This window comes from Rhineura floridana, chromosome 11 (assembly GCF_030035675.1).
Source record: "Rhineura floridana isolate rRhiFlo1 chromosome 11, rRhiFlo1.hap2, whole genome shotgun sequence".
Lineage (NCBI taxonomy): Eukaryota > Metazoa > Chordata > Lepidosauria > Squamata > Rhineuridae > Rhineura > Rhineura floridana.
In genome coordinates, this window is record NC_084490.1 from 46,304,497 (window position 1) to 46,325,276 (window position 20,780).

The window sequence follows — 20,780 nt, forward strand, 5'->3', positions numbered from 1 at the left end:
AGAGGGAAAGGCAGAATTCAAATTAATAAAATGTGGCAATTACTAAATTTCATCATTTGGGAATATGTTAAGAAATGTAACCTCATCACTAGAAAACATAAAGCAAACATCACCATCATGATGCTTCTTGTCTCCAAAGCAAGTTCACCTCTGCGGGCTGCCACAGGTTTATGCTGCTTTTATATGTCAGCAGGCCAAGTGACCTTGAAGCTCAGACTTTTTTTATCCTACCCTGCCTGTGATTAGGCAACATGTAGTTCATCTCCCTGCTTTTAGGCTGAGAGACAACAATCTGGTTCAGATTATCTTTCCAGGCTTCATAAACCATGGACCTCACCTGACTGTTCCTCCTCCTGTTTCACACTGACTTGGATGCTTCACCCTTGGGTTGTATTAAGCCAGAGTTCATTGTTACACCAGAACCAGGGAACTCTGGCTTACCGTCACTTAACAAATTGGGATAATAAGCTTGAAGCCTGTGCAGCAAAGAGGTGAGAGAGGAAACCTTGTCTGAACCAGGTCAGTAACTGGCCCAAGGTTGCCAGGAAGCTGTTTTGGCTGAGTGGGAATTTGAACACTTTAGTCTTCACTTTAATTACTACCCACGCAGGCCATGGACACTGCTCACCTGTTTTCCAAGTGTATCTCTCCAAGTGTAGGCTAGTTTGTTCATGCACATTCATGATTAAAAGAGTGCAGCATCACAGTGGTGGCTTATGTGTGTGAATGAGCTATTGCAGAACAAACGCCACCTCCAAGTTGCTAGATGTCAGTCCAAGGCCAGGGTGGTTCAGTGGCGTCGATTCACAGCTGTAGCTTTGAGTTATCAGATACTCAGATGAGAAATGACGTGATGGATATGCATGTGTGTGATGAATCTGGTAGTATGCAAATTCTGTATGTTAACAACACAGTTGCAGATACTGCGGTGAGAGATTCAAGCCACAGATGGCTTGGTAAGGCAGTGACAATTAAAAATAGCATTTATATTCAGTTTTTGAGTGTCAAAGTGCTTTATATTTTTTATCTTCATAACCACCTCTATAATTACTTCTGAGAATTTGCAGTGATTGTAGAGATGCGTAAAACAAAACCTTGTAGAAGTCCACCATGAATTCTGCAGTTTACCTTGACACCAGGACTCACACATCTGGCCTGTAGGATCCCAGTTGATCATCCCTGTACTTTTTCCAGGCCTGTTGGCCACCTCGTTATACGGTTCCCACAAGAGCTAGACCACATGTGCAGCAGCTACATATACTACATAGTCCATTGTGCAACACGAGGCGGCGTAATATGCACATTGACAAGGACAGCTGGAGACTGGCTAATGTTAAAAAAATGCATTGCAACACAGAGGGAACTAAGTGCAATTTAGCAGATCGGTTCCACCAAGATGCTGTGCCAACTTTTGCCCCTTCCAAGTTCCATTTTGGGTAGAATTAGGCTGCAACCCTGGCTGCAATTGTGAGATGTGGTAGGCCAAGAATCACAATTTTGAATTTGGAAATGAAATCCTGCTGGAATTAATACATTTGTTGTTTCCCTCTCATTGTGGATGGACTTTTTGAGACTGTCATAACAGATTTTCTCCACTCATCATAGTGTCCTCATCTGCTAGTTGTTGCAGTGATGGCCTCAAAAGGCTGGTAAGTGCAGAGAGTTAATATATATATATATATCCCTACTGGTTAAAAAAAAAGTGTGTATGAGCTTTCAGACTTCAAAAACTCATCCGGTACCTTCATGATTACTTTTGCCTGAAGAAGAGTTCTGTGAAACTTGAAAACTTACATAGTCTCAAGCTTTGCTAGATGACTGAATACACATTGAATCTGAGGGTTGATTAGCCTGTCCAGCCTCCAGTGTTCACTTGTTAGTGGATTCAACAGGCTTTCCACAAAAAGGGGAGTTTTAGTAAGGCAAATCTCAAAAAAGGACTTAAAGATTATAAAGGCCATTCAGGCTAATAAGGACATAAAACAAGTGTTTGTAACACAAAACACCAAAAATTTGAAACTTCTATAAATTATAATTTGTGCCACAGCTGAATTAGCAAGCAGTGTGCTCTGCTTCACACACTCCACATCTTCTAATGCACATCTTACAGCCATTCCATTGAGGCCTTGAAAAGGGGTGTGTGGAGAGAGATGGCATTTAAAACTGAGCAAAGCTAAACTATTTGCTATACTGTTATGCATTGTTATTTTATGCAAATATTTGCTGTAAAATTTTATTTTTCACTTTATTTTGTAAATAGCCTTTAAATGTGTAACATACGATAAAAGAATTTATAAGGATTTTTTTTTAATGAAGACTTTTGTTCCTTTTAAAATCTGGTTATATTGACAAGTCTTGTCAAAAACACTTGCCTGCCTGCATGGTTTGTTCCTCTTCTCATCTTCGCTGTGTCGTACAATGTCAGACATATGCATATATGTGGCCCAGGCTATGGTCTGAAGGCACATGAGGCCATCACCTGGCTGAAGCTAAGCAGGTCTGGCTCTGGTCAGTGCCTGGCCAGGAGACCTCTTGGAACATGTATGCTGATGCTGCCTTGGATTCTATGATGAATGAAAGGCAGGGTATAGATGTAATAAATAAATAAATAAATGGTCAAACAGAAGACCTGAAGAAACCCAAGCTCTACTTTGAGGATAGCCTCCGAATTACAGTGGTATACATATTGGAAATAAACTGGCTTATTCCGAGAACGTTTACTTGGTTTTTTAAAAAACATAACTTCAGGCCCAGGGGTGGAGAGCCTTTTTCAGTCTTGAGGGCCACATTCATGCATGGGCAACCTCCCAAGGTACTACGCCAGTGGCAAAAAATATGAGATGCAATGATGTGACTGTTTTGTGCATGAAGCTACACTCCAGCCAAGCAAAGAGGTGTATATGTGTGTGCACACTCCCTCTGCTTCCAGGCATGCAAAAGGCATTACCATAATCCATGGACATATTTCGGCCAGGCAAAAGCTCTCAAGGGAGCACAGAACAGGGCTGGTAAGAGGTGTGGCCTGATGAGAGCCTTGAGGGCCAGATGGAGGCCTGGGAGGCTGCGTTTAGCTGCTAAGCCTGCTCTTCCCTACCCCTGCTCTAGATTTTAATGTTTCTGAAGTCTTAGACACCTTACTTTTCTGGGAGCAGGGCTCCTATGTCTCTGGTGTCCTTTCCTGTTATTGGAGCCAATCAGAATGAAACGAGGGAAGTCAGCCCATGAGAAGACTCTTCGCAGAAGCTAATATACACTCATGCTGATTGGCTGCTAGGAATGTGGGAGAAGGTGTGGGGGGGAATGACTGAGGAGTGTGGAGACGATAGCGAGCAAGCCAGGAGAAGTGAAAAAGGAGGGAGGGAAACAGAGAACATGGGTTGAAGGGGGGATGCGCTCTCACTTTCTGCTGCACAGCTACAGCTTTTGTATTAACAAGGATATTTTTCTCAACTCAGCAGGAAAAAAGGAGAGGATGTGTGGTTTTCTTCCAGCCCTCAGCCAGGAGTAGTAGGGGAGGAGGAGGGAAAGTGAAAAAAATCCATTGGGAGTGTGTGTGTGTGTGTGAGAGAGAGATGGTGGTTCAGTTTTTAATTATGTTCTATATATGTGTCTGTGTGTGTCATACGTGGTAAGGTGAAATGAAAATGAATATGCTTAAGGGGGGGGGTGCAGCCAACACCAGAGGTTAGGGTCAGGAATTTCAATGTGTAGGTTTCCATGTAAAACTCTTAAGTTCTGCCCAAATGTAGTTATTCTTGAGTCTTCGTTTGAGAACCAAGAAGGGTAACTTGGCAAAGGAAGTTCCTTACCTTACAGCAACCTAGTTCATTGCCCACGTACATGCACAGAAGATAGCAGATCTTGCTGAAAGGCAACACATGGAGATTTACATTGATCCTTGCAATGCACCAGTAAGGGAAAATGCTCCAAACAAAGTATGAGACCGAAAGCTCATTTTATTGTACAATTTTAGTATAATCTTAGAAGGGGTGTGGCTGTGTGGGAGCATGGCATCACTATCGGGAAGGGACCCTGCACTTCTGAATTTGCCACTACATTACTGGGAGGAACTGACAGCTGAGGCAGGTGGGTTCGGCACATGTTAACATTTGCATTGGCATTTTTGTCATCTTCCCATTACCACAGTAAAAAAATAGTCTGGGAACAATCAGCTGAACAGTTTTTGCCCCAAGTCCTGAATTCTATTCTGAGGTCAACAACCGTTCCAATGTAAACATTTGCATTTTTCAGCAAATGCAATGGGTGCCCCCCCCTCTGGTTACTTGGCTCCCTCCTTCCCTAGATCACCCCAGAGACAGAAAAAGGGGACACGTGCATGCACATACACACACTTCACTTTCCCAAGGTATCTGGCTAAAAGTCAGATCCACTAGAATTAATCTGAGCCTAGAAAAGTACATACAGCTGAAATATACTGTATAAGAGATAGAGGAAAAAGTGTCCATCTTCCAACTTCCTCCTTCAGCTCTGTACTTTTCAAGGAAGAAAAAGGTAACCACCCTCCCAACCTCATGATGGAGTGGGCAGAGGGGGATTCAGAAGGCACCAGGGAAAGACCTCAAGAGTGCCAGTGTGCCCACAGATGCCATCTTTGTGACACCCCCGAAGAGTCCCTGAGTACACACATTACCCTGCAAATACCAAGCAGCACAGTGGACATCTGTTGCTTTTTAAGGAATGGTTTTGAAACAAAGCTCTTAAAAAAGAAGTATCACAGGGAGGGGGTAAGAGTATTTTTATTAAAGTCAAACACTCAGATAGGAAACAAAAATAAAGGGAAAAATTAAAGAAAAAAGCAACCTTCCTTCACTTGGAATTTTGACTAACAATGATCACATTTGTAACAGAAGAAAACATGGCATCCATAGAATTTATACATAGAACTCTACCTACAGATAGCAGCAAAAAGATTTACAAAAAGTTACAGGTTTTTTTCCCCCAGAACTTTTTTTATATCCAGTTTTGGTGTGGTGGCATTTATAGAGGTTTTTTTTTTCCTTTTAAAAAATACGTTCACAATAATATCCATGCGAAGAGACACACGACATCATCAGGCCTCCCTCCACAGTCTTGCTTTTTTATTTTTATTTCCCCCCCAAAAAAACCCTTATTTTGAAAAAAAATCTTAAAGCAACAGCCAGACAACTAAAGCGAGGGTTCATGGTTTGCAGTGATGATCACATCCCCACAACACACGCACTCATGCACGCGGACAGAGAGAGAGACAGAGAGAGAGAGAGTTTGGTGCTTCTTACATCTTAAAAAAATGTAACTTTTTAAAATAAAAAGAATATATAGAGAGAGAGAGAGTGCATGTGTGTGAATATATATTTGTATATATAAACTTTTTCTGATTGTTGCTCACATGTCAGTTGGATGATGCCATGACAATGATGCTCACTGTCTCACACACTCTCCCACGTGCTATCTCACACACACACACACAGTTAAAGGATAAATGTGCTTCACACAAGGAAACAGAAGGAACTTAAAAGGGAATGGTTCATTAGACCACTGTCTCCCTAACAATGTCTTCTCTACAGCGGAGACCTTTTTGTCCGGTGTGGTCGTATGTGTCTCTGGTCTTTGAATTTGTGAAAGCCTAGCCAGCAACTTCATAAGGCATGTGCAAGCCCATGGGCAATCAAAAACATTTTTCATTCATGGGGTAGAAAATCTAGATGTCCCCCGCCTCCAAATATTAATGTGGGACACAATTCAACAGGGCATTCTTCTGTGCAAGGTTTGTTTGAAATGAACAGGTATTTCTTCTTCATTTCAATGGAGCTTGCACAATAGAACATCCTGTCAACTTTGTCTGTCGCTTACTTTGCTGCATGTAATAGCCCTGGAAGACTATCACCTCGCCATGCCACATGAATCATGATAAGGCTGGGCCCTGGCCAGATATACATTATTCCATCCATATGGCAATCTGTACATCACTTAGCACTGCTCACACATGAAAGGACTTCCAGCTGCACAACAAGATTTCCTCTCCCCACCCCCCAAAATCCGCTCTGGATGGTTGTGGAAAACCTAAGAACAAATGGGGGGGGAGAGGGAAAGTCCCATTGTGCAGGTAGAAGTCCTTGTGCTAAGGGCATGACTTTGTTGGGTACCCCTCCCCCCCCGCTCTTCCATGGGGCTCCCAGTGATCTCCCATCCAAGTTTGTGATCCAAGTCCAAACCCAGCTGAGCTTCAGCTACGCTGCAGCATTAGGTGCTCCAAGACCTGGTTTGTCTAAAAAAAAAAAAAAAAAAAGTGAAAACAATGTTCTTGTAATGCTGCCTTAGATGACCCAAGGGAACTGCAAAAAAAAACAAAAACCAGGAAACCAGCATTCTCTCTTCCCTTTTCACATCAACAGAGGTGAGAGGTAACCAATTCCAACACTTAACCCTTGGTGGCTAGGATCCTGCAGATAGCAGGCAAAATATTGCAAAATGACAGAGAAATGTCTTCCTTCAGTAGTCTATCTTGAGGGAACACTTTCCACATCAACTTCTCTGCTACCCTGCTATGGAATCCTATGGGGGAAATGGATGCCTTGGTGAAGTATGTGACAACTAAAATAAAATCCTTTTTAGTTGTAGAGAAATGTATATTTAAGTCGGTATCACTAATGGAACTGGCTTAAACTTTCTGGCACCCTCTGAGGCTTATGCATGCCTCTGTGTTGTGTGTTAGCCTTGAGAATGTATCCAAAGATCATCACAGGGTGAATTAGGTACTCATTAGCAAGCATGTACCCTTTACTTCTTCCTCTTAGTGCATTAATATGGGTTGGGTTGAGATTTTAATTCATGTTAGGATTATGTATTACTATGTATCATCATCTATTCCACCCTTCACCCAAAGGTCCCAGGGTGGCTTACAACAATTTTCAAACATGACTAAAAACAATTTAAGAACAACCAAAAATCCCCACATAGGGTGGGTCTTAAAAATACATGTCTCAGGTGTCAAAGGTCTAGGTAAAGAGGTACACACAGCAGGTGAGGGCTACATCACGTCAGATTACAGGTTATGTTGAGGGTCACGGGATTTAACATGCTTTCCCATGGGGTGGAGTGGGGTGGGACAAATCATGCACATAACCTTTTGCAAGAGGTGGCTCTTCCCATTTTTCTATGTGTAGGGGGTTGTGGGTTTGTATATTATGAATGAGCATCTTGCCACGTGAACGCCCATCTGTAGTGGTACAGTCCAAGGACAGTTTTATCACTTTATCTGCTATTTGTGTGAACTACTCTTTCATGAAAATGAGAGGGGGTGGTGGTTCTACATATCTTTAAAAGGAATCTGGACTAAGGAACCCCAATGCCTCTGAGGCAGAAATCAGCAAGTAGTGGTCTCTGGGCTAGGCTTGTCTTGCCGCCTTTTTTTATTTCCTTGCTCTGCCTGCCCCCCTGCCTCTTGAAATGCCTGCTTCTGGAACTGTAGACTCCCCAAGCCAGTGGCTGTGACACAATGATACTGCTGGTACTGATCAAGTGTCAGCTGCTCATTGACAAGGAACAATTGTAAAACCAACCTGTAGGTTCTGCACATGTGCCACAATGCACATTAATTATGCTGCGTTGTCTGTGTTCTGCAGACTGCACATATTAAGGGCCCTTGTTAGGCAAATGATTATTTGACCAGCTCGGAAAGATCCTTAACCATGTGAGCATTTGCCACTATCCAGCTGAAGAGTTTTGCTCAGGCTTCTTTCACATGCATATCACTTGCTGGATTGGGAACCATAAATTTGATGCATATCTGCATGAGGATACCATTATACCCCCAGTGCAGTCCTTTAAGGGGGATGCACATTCCAATGTGCATCTCCATCCACATCATGTACCTTTTTACATGTTAGCTCCTTTATATATGTGACTAGAGGTGAAATCTGAGTGTGTCTTTTGCTATACAGTTTAACTTTGGTAAAGTATTTTTTAAAGTTAAATGTTAATGTAAACAATTAAATCAATGTTCTCATTTCTATTGCTAAATGGAAAGTGCATTTCCCCCAAACACTTTGTTAACCAAATACTGTGAATCTCATAGCCACAAGCATTACACAAACACACACTCAACTGATGACTGGCTTTGAAATTTTGCAGGCTAGACAAAAGCTAGGATGCAATTTGGGCCTGTTAAATCTGCCAGTTTGTGACCTGGACCCGGACCTGGACCCAACCTCATGTGGAACAAGAATAGAATGAAAGGAGGGAAATCCACTCATTTTTAGGGCTTGTCCACACCAGAATTTACTGTGTGTTTGCAGCTCATTTAATTTGCATAGTCCACATGACTTTACACTCAAACACCAGTCTTGATGCTTTCCCCCTGTAAATTCAGGTTTACCATATATGGGGATAATCCATTGACTGGAGAAATCAGGTCCCAAACCGTTCCACAAGGGGTGACAGATTATTTGTTTCAGTGTTTTGAGGAGGGTGGATCAGTCATCACTTTCTGCTTCTCCTCTTTCCACAACCCACTAATTCCTCAATACTTTCATTTCTTTTCCAGAAGTGCTCATACCTATTTCCAGCACACTCCTGAACAGAGGAGTATAGCCTTACTATTTTTTTCTATTGATCCCTCAGATTTGCACAAAACCAGAAAACTGCAATAGGGTATGCTGAGAATTACAACTGCCTGATGGTGTGCTTTTGCGCACTTCCAGGGTGGGGAATTATTTTAAAAAGCAAGATGTATATCTGCACACCTGCCCTATCAGTCATCATAATAGAATCGACAAATTAGAAGGCAGGGTCAAACATAAAAGGGACCGCCTACTGGTATGAAGAGAAAAGACAAAAGTAGCCCCTCATTTACAAATGTAAATACATGCAGGTGTGGACTACTCCAGCCTAAGGATGGGGAAGAAATTACATTCAGTTCATATTTAAATCCGAATCTATCAAATTCGTACTTTCTGAAACAATAGAAGTGAAACACAGCCATCCTTCAGAATTCACACATATCTGAATTTTGTGATGTAGTTCTCCAATCCAAGAATGTCTACAAAAATGCATATATTAGGGGAAACTGTGCATAAAAATGAATATATTAGTCAAAACAACATACAAAAATGCATTATATCAGGATAAATTGTTTGAAAAAATGTGTACATCAGCCAAAATATATTAGTCAAAACTGCAAACAAAACATGCCCTTCCTGCTGAAATACAAGAGGTCCATCAGTACTGGCATTCCTCTGGCTCCTGAAGACATATTTGTTGTTTAAGTAAGCATTACCCTGAACTTGAACTTCTGATTTTATTAACTGGTTTGCTTTTTTAAAAACTATTTTGTCATGCTTTTTAACTGGTTTGTTTTACTCTATATTTTAATTACGGATGTTTAATGTTCTGACTGAATTGTAATTGTGTATTTTAATTATGTAAGTATTTTATAGTGGATTTTACAGTTGTAAATTACTTAGAAGTTATTTTGGCATATAGGCGGTATATAATAATAATACAAAAATGTGTGTGTTAAGAGAAATTCACACTAAAATGCTGAAGACGTTTCATTAAGATTTTTTTTTAAAATGCAAAATTGCAGCAGAAATGTGGAGAACTGAATTTAAGATTGGGAAAATAAGAAACTGAGAGAACCAAAATGGGCAGATCCTCCCATCCCTAATTCAAAAAAGAGGAGGTTAATTAATAGCTAAATAATGATCAAATGTGGACAAGCTGTTAGACAACAGCAGCTGTTGTAAGAGAGTGGGGAAAACACTGATTCCTCTTCCAATGCATGCTAATGGTGAACTGGGATTCCAAAACCGTATTAGCAATTGTGAGTACAGCCAGAGCTGGCAGATTATTACACTTAATCCAGATTAACTGTAGCACAGTACATGTCCCTATGCATGAATCATACATTCTCTGAACCTTGCAGTACTGTCATCTGTGCTCTAAAAACCTGTGCTTTAGATTTTGCAACTCTGCAGAACTAGCAATACCTCTGATGTATCCCTGAGTTTGAAGCATCTCTTTAATTCTGAACTAAAGCCATCTGTCATTTTTTCTCCAAGACCGTGGATTCTTGCAGCGTGTTCCTGTCCTGCAGATGAAATGGCTATTCATCTATTACACCCTCACCTTACATGGTGCTCTGCAGATGTTTTGGACTACAACTCCCATCAGCCAGCACATCCGTGTGGTGAGAGGCTGATCTTCTGTTGGTGCTGCCTTAGAAGCTAACAATGAAAAACCTTTAATCACATCAAGCTATCCCTTATTGTTTGTAGAGAGTGCGCAGCTATTTGGAAATTTATTTTTTTTCCAGAATCCCGCTCCCCTTTGTGTCTTCGACAAGTATTGCTTTCCCCTTGAAGCCCCACAGAAAAGACATTCTAAGGGAATATCTATATATACACTTTTAAAAATGCCTCTTTAATTGTCCCCTAAATTCTGGAAATGATAGTGTGCTAAGGTGCTAAAACCTCTCTGTAAAATATTCCCGGCCCACCTTGCAAAACTACAGCTCACAGGGTTCCCGGAGGGCAGAAATGGCATTCAAAAACTTAGAGATGCTATAGGGGTGAGTTTTTTATGTTGTTTGTAGTGAACTCTCACCACAAGTTGAGAAATCCTGCTCAATCTTCGCAGGGCACCTATTCTTATAAGAGTGCATTCATAAGAAGTGGCTCAGAAGAACTACACAGGGCTTCTCAAATAACAAGGAAGGGTACATTATCTCCTATCATATGGTGCCCTTCCAAAGACAAAGCTCAGCTTACACACAGAGTGGGATGGTTTCCTTTCATTACATTTCAGGCTCAATGTAAGCTGTGCCCCATTTCCCATCTTTATAGTCACATATATTATTTGTCCAAAAAGCCTGAATTAGTACATTCACACTTTGAAATAATTAGTCGGTTATCAATGCTTATCATGAAAATAATAGTTACTATCGAGTCTACCCTACTTCCATTATCCAGTCTTGCACAGGCCAAAGGTATTTATGGAGCCGGGAGCGGCAGCAGCTAGCAGGCATTAGTAAAGACAGCTTCTTTTTCCTAAATCCGGCAGAGGCTCTACTGCTTCACGCCATACTTGTGTAACCCTGCTCTGTGTACCGTCCCAGGAGGATTTTACATCCATTGCAAAGAAGTGGACCAGTTTTAGGTCCACCTGAAAAGGAGTGAGATAGCATCTCATCCCATTTGGAGCACTGTGTAAATGGCTATGGTTTTCCTCCAAAAAAACCAAGAAGCTGTAGTTTTGTGAAAGTGATGAGAAGCCCATCAGCAATCCTTGTTCTATTAATTCCTCTCCTTGGGGGGAAAAACACACACACATACACGCACACACAATTCCCAAGGTCCTTTGGGAGGTAAACTAGCCACTTACTCATTGCCAAAAAAAGAAATGCATCACCACAGAACAGGACACAGATTATCATAAAATCTGAATGTGCTAATTTATATGTATAGATGCAAATTTAGAAATAATTATTATAGTTTTAAATTTAAACACAAGCCATCTCCAGTGGGCAAGTTTGTGACCAGGTCACCTGCTCTGTCTACCGTCCAGGTGCTAACTGTTGATGGGCAACTTCAGTGCCCCTGCTTGTGCTTCTTTCTGAGGGCTCTTTATCTTTAAATCAGACTTGGACCCAACAGCACTTTAAGAAGAGGAGCCCTTGGCTGTCCTCTGTAAAGCAGGGCACACGGTCACTCTTTGGAGGTTAAAGGTTAAAGCCATAATGAGGAAGCCAAGAAGCTGATATGCCTTTAAATCTCATGGTCAATGGTTCAAACCCTACCCACCTCCCTTTCTCTCCAAGTCCTTTGGTCCCCTTTCTGCTGCAAAACAAGAAAACTTTCAAGAAGAAAGATGCAATGGGACAGTGGGCAGTGCAGGCTCCATTCTTGCCAGTGAGTGAAGTACATAAAGAGGGAATGAGAAAGGAACAGACAATAGGAAACAGACAATAACAAGCCATAGAGATGGAATGTTAGATTTGCGGAAGGGCCTCTAAACTCTTAAAGGCACAGCCCAGCAGGAAACTTCTTCTGTGGAAGCCCCATAAAAAGGAATGGGCGCTGCACAAGAACAACATATTTCCCCATGGTTTGTGCCCTCTAACTCTATTCTGCATCATCACCACAATCTTTGATAGTTTTTAAAGTACAAAGAGCTACGTACATAATTTAATCAGGAAAAAACACACCATTCTCCCCCCCTAAATATACTAGACGCAACAAGAATTTCATTTCCTTTTTTTCCTCAATATTTATATATATATATTTATATTACGTATATTTTATATATATAATATGTAAATATATTTCTTAAAACAAATATATAAAATGTTAAGACACTTCACTTAAATGTAAAGAGGTTGCTTTTTTCATGTTTGTTGCAATCCCAAGAAATTGCATTATGGATTGTTGTTTTTACATATTGACTTTTTTTGACTTTTTTTTAAAACTTTGTTATTCAAAAAAAGCTCTCTTAAAATTTTTATACAAAAACGATTGATTTACAAAAAGAAAAAGAAAAAAACATAAGAAACCTCTCCCCGCAGCATTCCCCCCTGACCAAAAAGTTCCAAGAATAATAAAATTAAAAAGGACAAGCTAGTCAACAAAACAAGGAGTGAGTACATCTTATATTATGTTGCACACAGACTCTTCATTTCTTCTCTTTTTTACTTTTTACAGCAGCACGCCATTTTGCTATACATGTAGATGCGCATTCTCACAAGTGCACACATGCCACGTTAAGATATTTCTTCATTGACTGTCTGTGCTTAACATTTTAAGCCAGCCTTCTCCAGCTTGGTGACCTCCAGGTGTTTTGAACAACAACTCCCATCCGCCGGTGCTGTCTGGGACTGATGGCAGTTGTAATGCAAAACGCCTGGAGGACACCAGGTTAGCAAAGGCTGTTTTAGGGCATAATTCCAGAGGAAGTTTTCCTGTGCAAACGCCACTGAAAAGAATGGAAGATGTGCAAGACTATGGTTGGTGGTGCATTGTGCAGCTCCCATGAGTTTAATGACACTTGTGCAGCATGACCCCCTCCCCTGGATTCTGCCCTTAGCTTTCTCTTTAAGAAACATTCCCCCCATCCCCTGGCCTGCCATTCTGAACACACACATGCATATTGTACTTTTTTTCTGAAGACATCCTTCATGGCTACAAACTCTCCCCTTACCTGTACCTGTCTTTCTGGGTAGGCCTGACCGAGTTTTGGAGTTCAGCGTCCACAACTCAGCAGTTAACATATAACATTCTCCCTCCCCGCATTCCCATGCCTTATGTATCTCCCTCGTTGTGCTGTAATTAATTTGTTTAATCCCCACTGTGCTTTCTGCAGCTCATATGTAATACGGGATGCTTCAGGAAACCAGAGAAGCTCCCATATCTCATACGTCAGGAAGAAATGCATCTCTAATAACCCACTTGACCTTAAAGTCCAAGACAAAGGTTCCCAGAGCTGCAGTGGTAATTTTAGGCCTATCACCTCATAAACAGGAACGATCCATCCAGTGGGACTTGAGCCTTCCAAACACGACTGTGTCAATCTGATTTGGGGGCACAATCCAGTGGGAAATTCTCCACAGAAATGAGGGACTTTCCCAACATTTCTTTCTTTCTTACTCTACTGCCATTCCCTTCTCCTAGGACTGAGGCCACCATATAGGTGGGGAGGGGCGGACAAATTTCCTGCAAGTGTCAGACTACACCAATGCCACCTCTCCTGCCATATTGGCTACACAGTGCTTTTCTTTTTCTTACAAGGCTCCACAGTCCACTCTAGAAGGAGCATCACTTGTAGTACCTGAGCAAAGGAAAGTCACCTGTTTATGATATCACCCACCTCCACTCTCTCTCGCCCACCAAAAACTCATGCTTAGAAAATGGCCTAATTTCACCTCCTTCAGTCTTCTCCAAACTCTCCTTTTCCTTGATTACCCAGCTTCTTTGATACCCTGACACCCTTCTCTCCCTGACTCTTGCCTCCTATTTGGTATTCCACACATTTTGAGGGCTCCTTCCCCTCTGTCATATATGGTCACTGAACAGACATTTAAAGTGCTACATTAGGTTGATTAATTTCATAGGAAGCTTGACTTTCTGTTTTTGGACCCTGTTCTCAACATAGTTCAGGTAAACCTTCTGCTACCTGATTTGGCTGAATCCCTTCTTGTAACAGTCTCCTTCTCCCTTTTTTAACAGTTGGTTGCTTCTGCATGGTTGAGAAGATTAGGAGGGGGGCATGATTACAGGCTTAAAATTCAGTGCTTTTTCAAGTCTTTGCTCTTCTTCCAAATTTAATCCAATGACTTGGAAGAAAAAAACCCCACAGGTGAATCAATTTGTGATGCACACACACATACCCCCCTTCCAAAACAGTCTTTGATACAGCAAGTAAACAACAGAAACCCACAAAATGGAAGTACACACATGCCCCATAGTCAAAACACCATTGATTCCTGAATGACTCAGCGCACACCTACAAGGATCCACGTTAATGAATTAATTACAACCATTTTTTTAAAAAAAATGTAATTAAAGTTGAATAGCAGCAAATGTCCATGGGGTTCTGAGGCATCTTCAGAAACTGGTTGCTCCCTTCCCTTTTATATGCCTCTGTAGTGATTCTGTTCCCCTCTCCCACCCACCCCTTAAAGAAGTAGCGAAGACTGGCACTGCCCAATGTCATCGTTGCTTGGCATCTGTGACTACTGGCAAAAATAAATAAATCTTAATGTCCTTTGTACATAAACAACGCAAGCTGTTGCCAGAGTAGAAAAGTGAGGTTGGGATGAGGGGAGTGGGGTGAAGAAAGGGGAAGCTCTGAGGAAAAATGAAAACAGCAGTTCAGCCATATTGTAGCAAGAGAAAGAAAATAAGTAGGTGGGCCAATTTGGATGAGGATATGAAACAGTAAGCTTAACTGGCCACTCCGGATATAGGAAGGTGACCCTTTGGGGAACAGTCTGCAGGTTAGTCACTTGGGAGGAGGAAGTGAGACTGCAGGGTGGCCAATTTGAAGGAACATTGAAAAAGTCTGAGGGGGGGTTATTTCTAGGTGCCTCAGTAAGACCTGGGGAAGAGGAAATCATGAAGAGAGACGCAAGCACTCCCCAGTCCCCCAGTAGCAGTAGTTAGGAAAACAACCAAGGAAGAAGTTGCCAAAGGAGCTTTTAGAATGAAATGGAGGAGTTCCGTGAACCAAAGGAAGTCAGTACTGGGATGGAGGTCCTGCTCGAAGTAGGTTTTTCTGAGACTGGGCTTGAAGTCTCATTCATCGTGTTAGGGTCCTTGGTTGATCTAGCGGCCTAGAAAGAAAAGCAAGATTCAGGGAAAAGAAGGAGGAGGGAGGAGGAGGAAAAGGAGAAGTGGGGAAAAAAACAAACATTTTCTTCTCAAAGGAGACACACAGAGAGAGAAAGCGCAAAGGAAAGAGAGAGAGAAAAGAGAGAGTGGGAACTAGTTAGGAAAATCTCATTCAAAGCAGCAGCATTGGCTAGGCCTGAGGCAAAAGGTCCGTTTGACAAAAACAGAGTGCAAGATGAGCTGGTTTCTACAGGTTTACTGGAGGAAGGGAAGGAGTGGTTGTTAGAGGAGATCAAGGAGACAAAAGAAGGCAAAAGAGAGGGGGGGGAGATGGACAAACACGTAGGGAGGGAAGGGAGGGAAGGGCAAGGGGACAGGGAGGGACAAGAATTGAAATGTTAGTGGCCATGGACACCATGTTAGAATGACAACAATATTAATTTAGCTGGTATGAGCAGGGGGAAATGTGAGGATGGCAGGATGGAGGGGCAGAAAGGTCACAGAGGTGCTGTTTAACAGAGGCAGCCTCAAAAGGACTATTCTTTCGTTGCTGTTCAGCTAGGTTGGTGAGATCAATGGTTACCATCTTGTTTTAAGCTGAATCCTCAATGAGCAGACTGGAATTTGGGCTCAATTGGAGGGAGGGAAGCAGCTTTTAATTTGAATGACAACTCTTGTTTAAAGTTGCCAAAGGGAGGGGGGCAGGAAGGGAGCGGACAGATTGTGAAAGGCATGTGAAAATAAAATATAATCTAAAGCAATTCTGAGCAAGTAGGCTTTCTTCTCATAAAGATTATCTTAATACAACTTTGAGCTAAGGTTTTAGAAGCTGGCAATTTTTGAATCCAAGGGTCCCTGCCTAGGGACTGGTTCCAACGTAATTTTTTTCCTCCACAAGGGAAAGTTGCTTGCAATGGAAAATCCTTGTGGATTTTGCATGAAAGATCTGTGAGCAAGAACAGGCAGGAATCTAGTTGCCTACCTGTTGCTCTTTGTTAATGAACCAAAGACCATTGAGTTGAAAGGGACCTAGTGGACAAAATCCAATGCAACCCCTTGGCAGCAGGAGGAATCCACACCTAACACTCATCCACCCACATCTCCAGTGATGGAGATGGATATATGTCTGAAAGTGACCCTAAGGAACCCTCCAATGTCACAGATACAGGCAATCTAAATTAATCCAAGTGGGTGTTATTCCAATCTGCTTTTAAAAGTCCTGCAAGGATGAAGGTTTCACAATCCTTCATGTATGCTTCTCCAAGGATATTCCACAGTGAAGGAAAGGTTTTACATCAGAACTGTTCCTCCCCCCAGGTTGTCAGTTCTAAAAAATTTCAATCATGCCAATTGTGCATCCACCTCATACTGCTGCCATTTTGATGCAAAAGGGATCACGAAGAAGGATCATAAAGTACTGCATGCTTTAGAGACAGCAATATGTGTGCCATGAGAAGCTCCCAACCACTGGAAGTTCCAGCATCTCAAATTCAACTTCAGTTCTAGTTCGACAAGGCAGGCGAGGTCCTGCAGGGCCCTTGCATGCAGATGCACAACAACTGCACAACCGACCCGTTACAACAGTATTTAAGAAAGCATACCTTAGAAATGTTCCATGGCTACCACTTTGGCAAACAGCACCTGTGCTTTGAGGCAAAAGGGTTCAGGCTGTGTTTAGTATCAGGATGCATGGGCTTAAGGTCAAAGGAGTTGTGCAGCAAGTAGGGGGTACTTTTTTGTGTGACAGTCCCATTTTGCTAACAAAGCATGTTTCAAAATAGATTGGAAAGCCACAGGAGGGAGCCATGCTCAGAGCCATCCATCCACTCCCCAGTACTTTTGGGGAGGAGGGGGTAGTATTCTGTGTGTGCATATGTACTACGGAATTAGCAAAATTATGGGTCCTGTAGACAGGCAGATAGGACATAGGAAAGGAGGAGGGCGTCCATGGTCTTTGCCATTCATCATACAGATCTGGCATGACAAAAAAGCCAGAAGCAGTAGGGAATTCTGGGATACAAGCTAGCATATCAAATGTGCTAGGTGAGTGGGTGGGGAAGGAAGAAGAATAGGTTGTATGGAAAAGGTCAAGTCAAGCTTTAAGGAACAAAAGGAGGGGGAAGGAACAGGTAGGGATGCCATTGCAGTTTAAGGGATGAAAAACTGGTGGTTGTTACCTTGCTTTGTGGCCTCAGAAAGTTGGCCAGCCACTGGGCACACTGTTAGCGTCAACAAGAACACAGAAGTGTGTGAACCCAGCTGAACAGTACTGGCCTAACCACTAAGACCCCGAGCAATGCAAATGCACTTGAGCCATCTGGAGGCAGGGAGTGTGGACAGACTGTGATGAATAAGGTTTCCATGGGAATAGGGAACTGCCAGTGTCCTATGCACACCTAGATTTACTTATGTCAAGTATACATATTTTAATGGCCAGTTGTCTACCACTGAGACAGAATAGTGCACACGTTAATGCTGAGGCAGAATAGAGCTGAATTAAGCATATGATAAATCTAATAAAAACAACACAGCCTTGTTGCTCTTTAGACTAAGTGATTTATTGGGGAATAAGCTTTGGAAAACCAGAAGCTTCCAGTCCACCAAAGCTTATGCCACAAAAAATTGGTAAGGCTGCAATCCTGTACCCAGCTACCTGGAAGTACACCTTATTGATCTCAATGACATTTGCTTCTGAGTAGACATGTATAGGATTGTTCTGCTATGTCTTTAAGGTGCCAAAAGACTCTGTTGTTGTTGCTGCAAAAGAGAGAATGTGTCTCTGACAGATATGAATGGAACATAAATGCACTTAATGGTGTGGAGGGCTTTGAATAGTCGTAGTAACAACAAGAACAACAACAACAGCTTAGATATCAAACATGCAGTTTGATACTCTACAAACAGTACAAAGTACTGTTACAAGTACAAACAATTTGATATATAACAGTTTTGAACAAATGGATGGCTTTCAATGTTCTTGCAATTTTCTTTTAAAAACTGGTGCTTGTTGTAGTAATTTTTTGAAAACTACTTTTGAGATCTGGCTAAACAGTGATATATAAATGTCTTAAATAAATATGGAAAAGATTGTTGTTGAGGGATTTGGAACCAACTCACTAATATATAGTATGAAACTCCTTGTGTTTCACTTATGATTTTCTCTCATATGTTTTCATATTTCTTTATTTTTAAAGGATTTTAGCTTTTTAAAAAGCTTTTTAAAAAACTTTATTATTGTTTTCCAAGTGTGTATGGAATATATTGGACTGATTAGGTTTGTACTTTGGGGGTGGTCTTTGACCCAGCAATTTCACTTGAGGACCGGGTGACTTCAGTGGCTAGGAATGGCTATTTCTGGCTTCAGCTTGTTAGCTGCAGTGATCTACACTTTGGCAACTTCAAAACTGGGCTGTTACAATGTGCTTTACATGGGGGTATCCTTGAAGATGGTTTGGAAGATGCAACGATTACATACTGCAGTGGCCAGAGTGCTGGCAGGCACTGTTGGCCAAGGCACACATTACATTGGTTCTTAAAGAGCTGGCCTAGTTGCCGGTATGCTTCTGAGCCCAATTCAAGGTGTTTAGGTTGACATACAAAGCCCTAAATAACTTCAGTCCCAAATTTCTGAAGGAGCACCTCCTCCATTTAAACTTGCCTGGGTGTTGAGATCAGCGGGGGAGGCCCTAGTGAGAGTTCCACAGTCATGTGAAGTTCATGGGGCAGTGGAACATGAGAGGGCCTTTTCTATGTTGGCCCCAGATTGTGAAATGCCCTGCCCTCTAAGGTGTACCTGGCCTTGTCACTATATACATTTTGACATCAGATCAAGGTGCACGTTTTTGCTCAGACTTTTTTTGGGGTGGTGGTAGAAGATGTTACATGGTGCCATTGCATTGAGCTGTATGTAACCTGCACTGGGACTGCATGGTGAAGGGCAGGCTATAAATAAATAAATATTTAGAAGACGTTGTGGTTTTTATTTCTTTATGTAGATTCCACATGGGACTGTATCTCTTTTCGTTAATGTTTTCTATACATGGATTATTGGACCTGGACCTAAGCATGTATAAGTGTGGTTCCTCCTTAACAACAACTGGCAACCTAATTTAGGTGGCATATTTACTTCAATATGAGGAATTATTATTTTTGGCAATTTGAGCATTAATATATATTTTTGTATATTTTCCCAAATGTTTCCAGATTTTTTTTCATTTTCTTTCTTTGGGTTTTACAATAGGGTGACTGGTTATGTATTGCCAAAAAAGAGGATTTACATCACCCTCAAAAATGGACAACAATGTGCATAATTTATATGTATAGGTGTGGATTTAGAAATAATTACTACAATTTAAATAGAAATACAATTCATCTCATGCTATAGTAGGGAAGCCTGTGGCTAAGTGACCTACCCAGTCTGCTGACCAGGTGCTAATGGTTGATGAGCAACTTCAAAGCCCCTGCTCTTTTTTTTATTATCAGACTTGGACTGGGCAGCCCTCAAACAGATGACATTTTCAAATAGTCCTTTGAAGCCTTAAATAGAGGACTCTCCTTTGTAAAGGACACATGGCCATCCTATTTTACAATCACCTGCAGGTCAGGTTTTACTTTTAAATCACTGTATAATTTGAAATTCGCACTGAGCTGAATTTGCAGCGCAGTTCTCCAGCCAAGTAATGTGTGCAAAAACACATATACTAGGGTAAAATGTACACAAACTTGTATACAAAAATGTATTATATTAGGTAAAAGTGCATACAAAAATGTGCATATTAGGATAAATTTGCATTAAAGTTCTAATGAATTTTCATGAGGACTTTTACTACAAAAATCCACAAACTGATGTGGGAATGTGGAGAACTGAACTTATGAATCAATATATATATTTACTTTATTACATTCCATGTCTGGATGCAGTGATGGGCTGGATAAGGGTCAATACATTGAAATTCAATCCCGACAAGTTTCAGATGCAGAAACTGGTTTCTTGCCATTTCTGGATGGAGTCACATTCTCCTTGCAAGAACACATACATAGTTTGCGGATGCTCCAGGAGCCATCACTCTCACTGGAGGCCCAAGTGGCTACAGTGGCTAGGAGCACCTTTTACCAACTTTGGCTGGTACGCCAACTATGATCGTACTTGGACTGGGATAGCTTGACCACAGATCCATGCACTGATAACCTCAAAATTGGACTACTCTAATGCACTGTACATGGGGCTTCTCTTAGCCTTGATTTGGAAGCTCTGACTAGTGCAGAATGGTGTGGCTACATTGCTTACTGGTGCCCCCTACCTTGTTCATGTAACACCTCTCAGTGGCTACTAACCATGATAGCTATGTTCTATCTCCGCTGTCAGAAGCAGTATGCTGGAAACCACAGGACGGGAGAGTGCTCTTGCACTCAGGTCCTGCTTGTGGGCTTCCCGCAGGCATCTGGTTGGTCACTGTGAGA

General features: G+C 41.7%; 1 protein-coding gene across 1 annotated transcript in view; it reads right to left on the reverse strand.

The window, feature by feature from the left end:
- Positions 1–4,792: 4,792 nt before the first annotated feature.
- SRCIN1 (SRC kinase signaling inhibitor 1) overlaps positions 4,793–20,780 on the reverse strand; it is a 183,990-nt gene continuing 168,002 nt past the window's right edge. Inside the window, exon 20 of the mRNA XM_061589051.1 lies at positions 4,793–6,265. Coding sequence (XP_061445035.1) covers positions 6,224–6,265 — 42 coding nt within the window. The 3' untranslated portion in view covers positions 4,793–6,223. The remainder of the gene's footprint in view (positions 6,266–20,780) is intronic.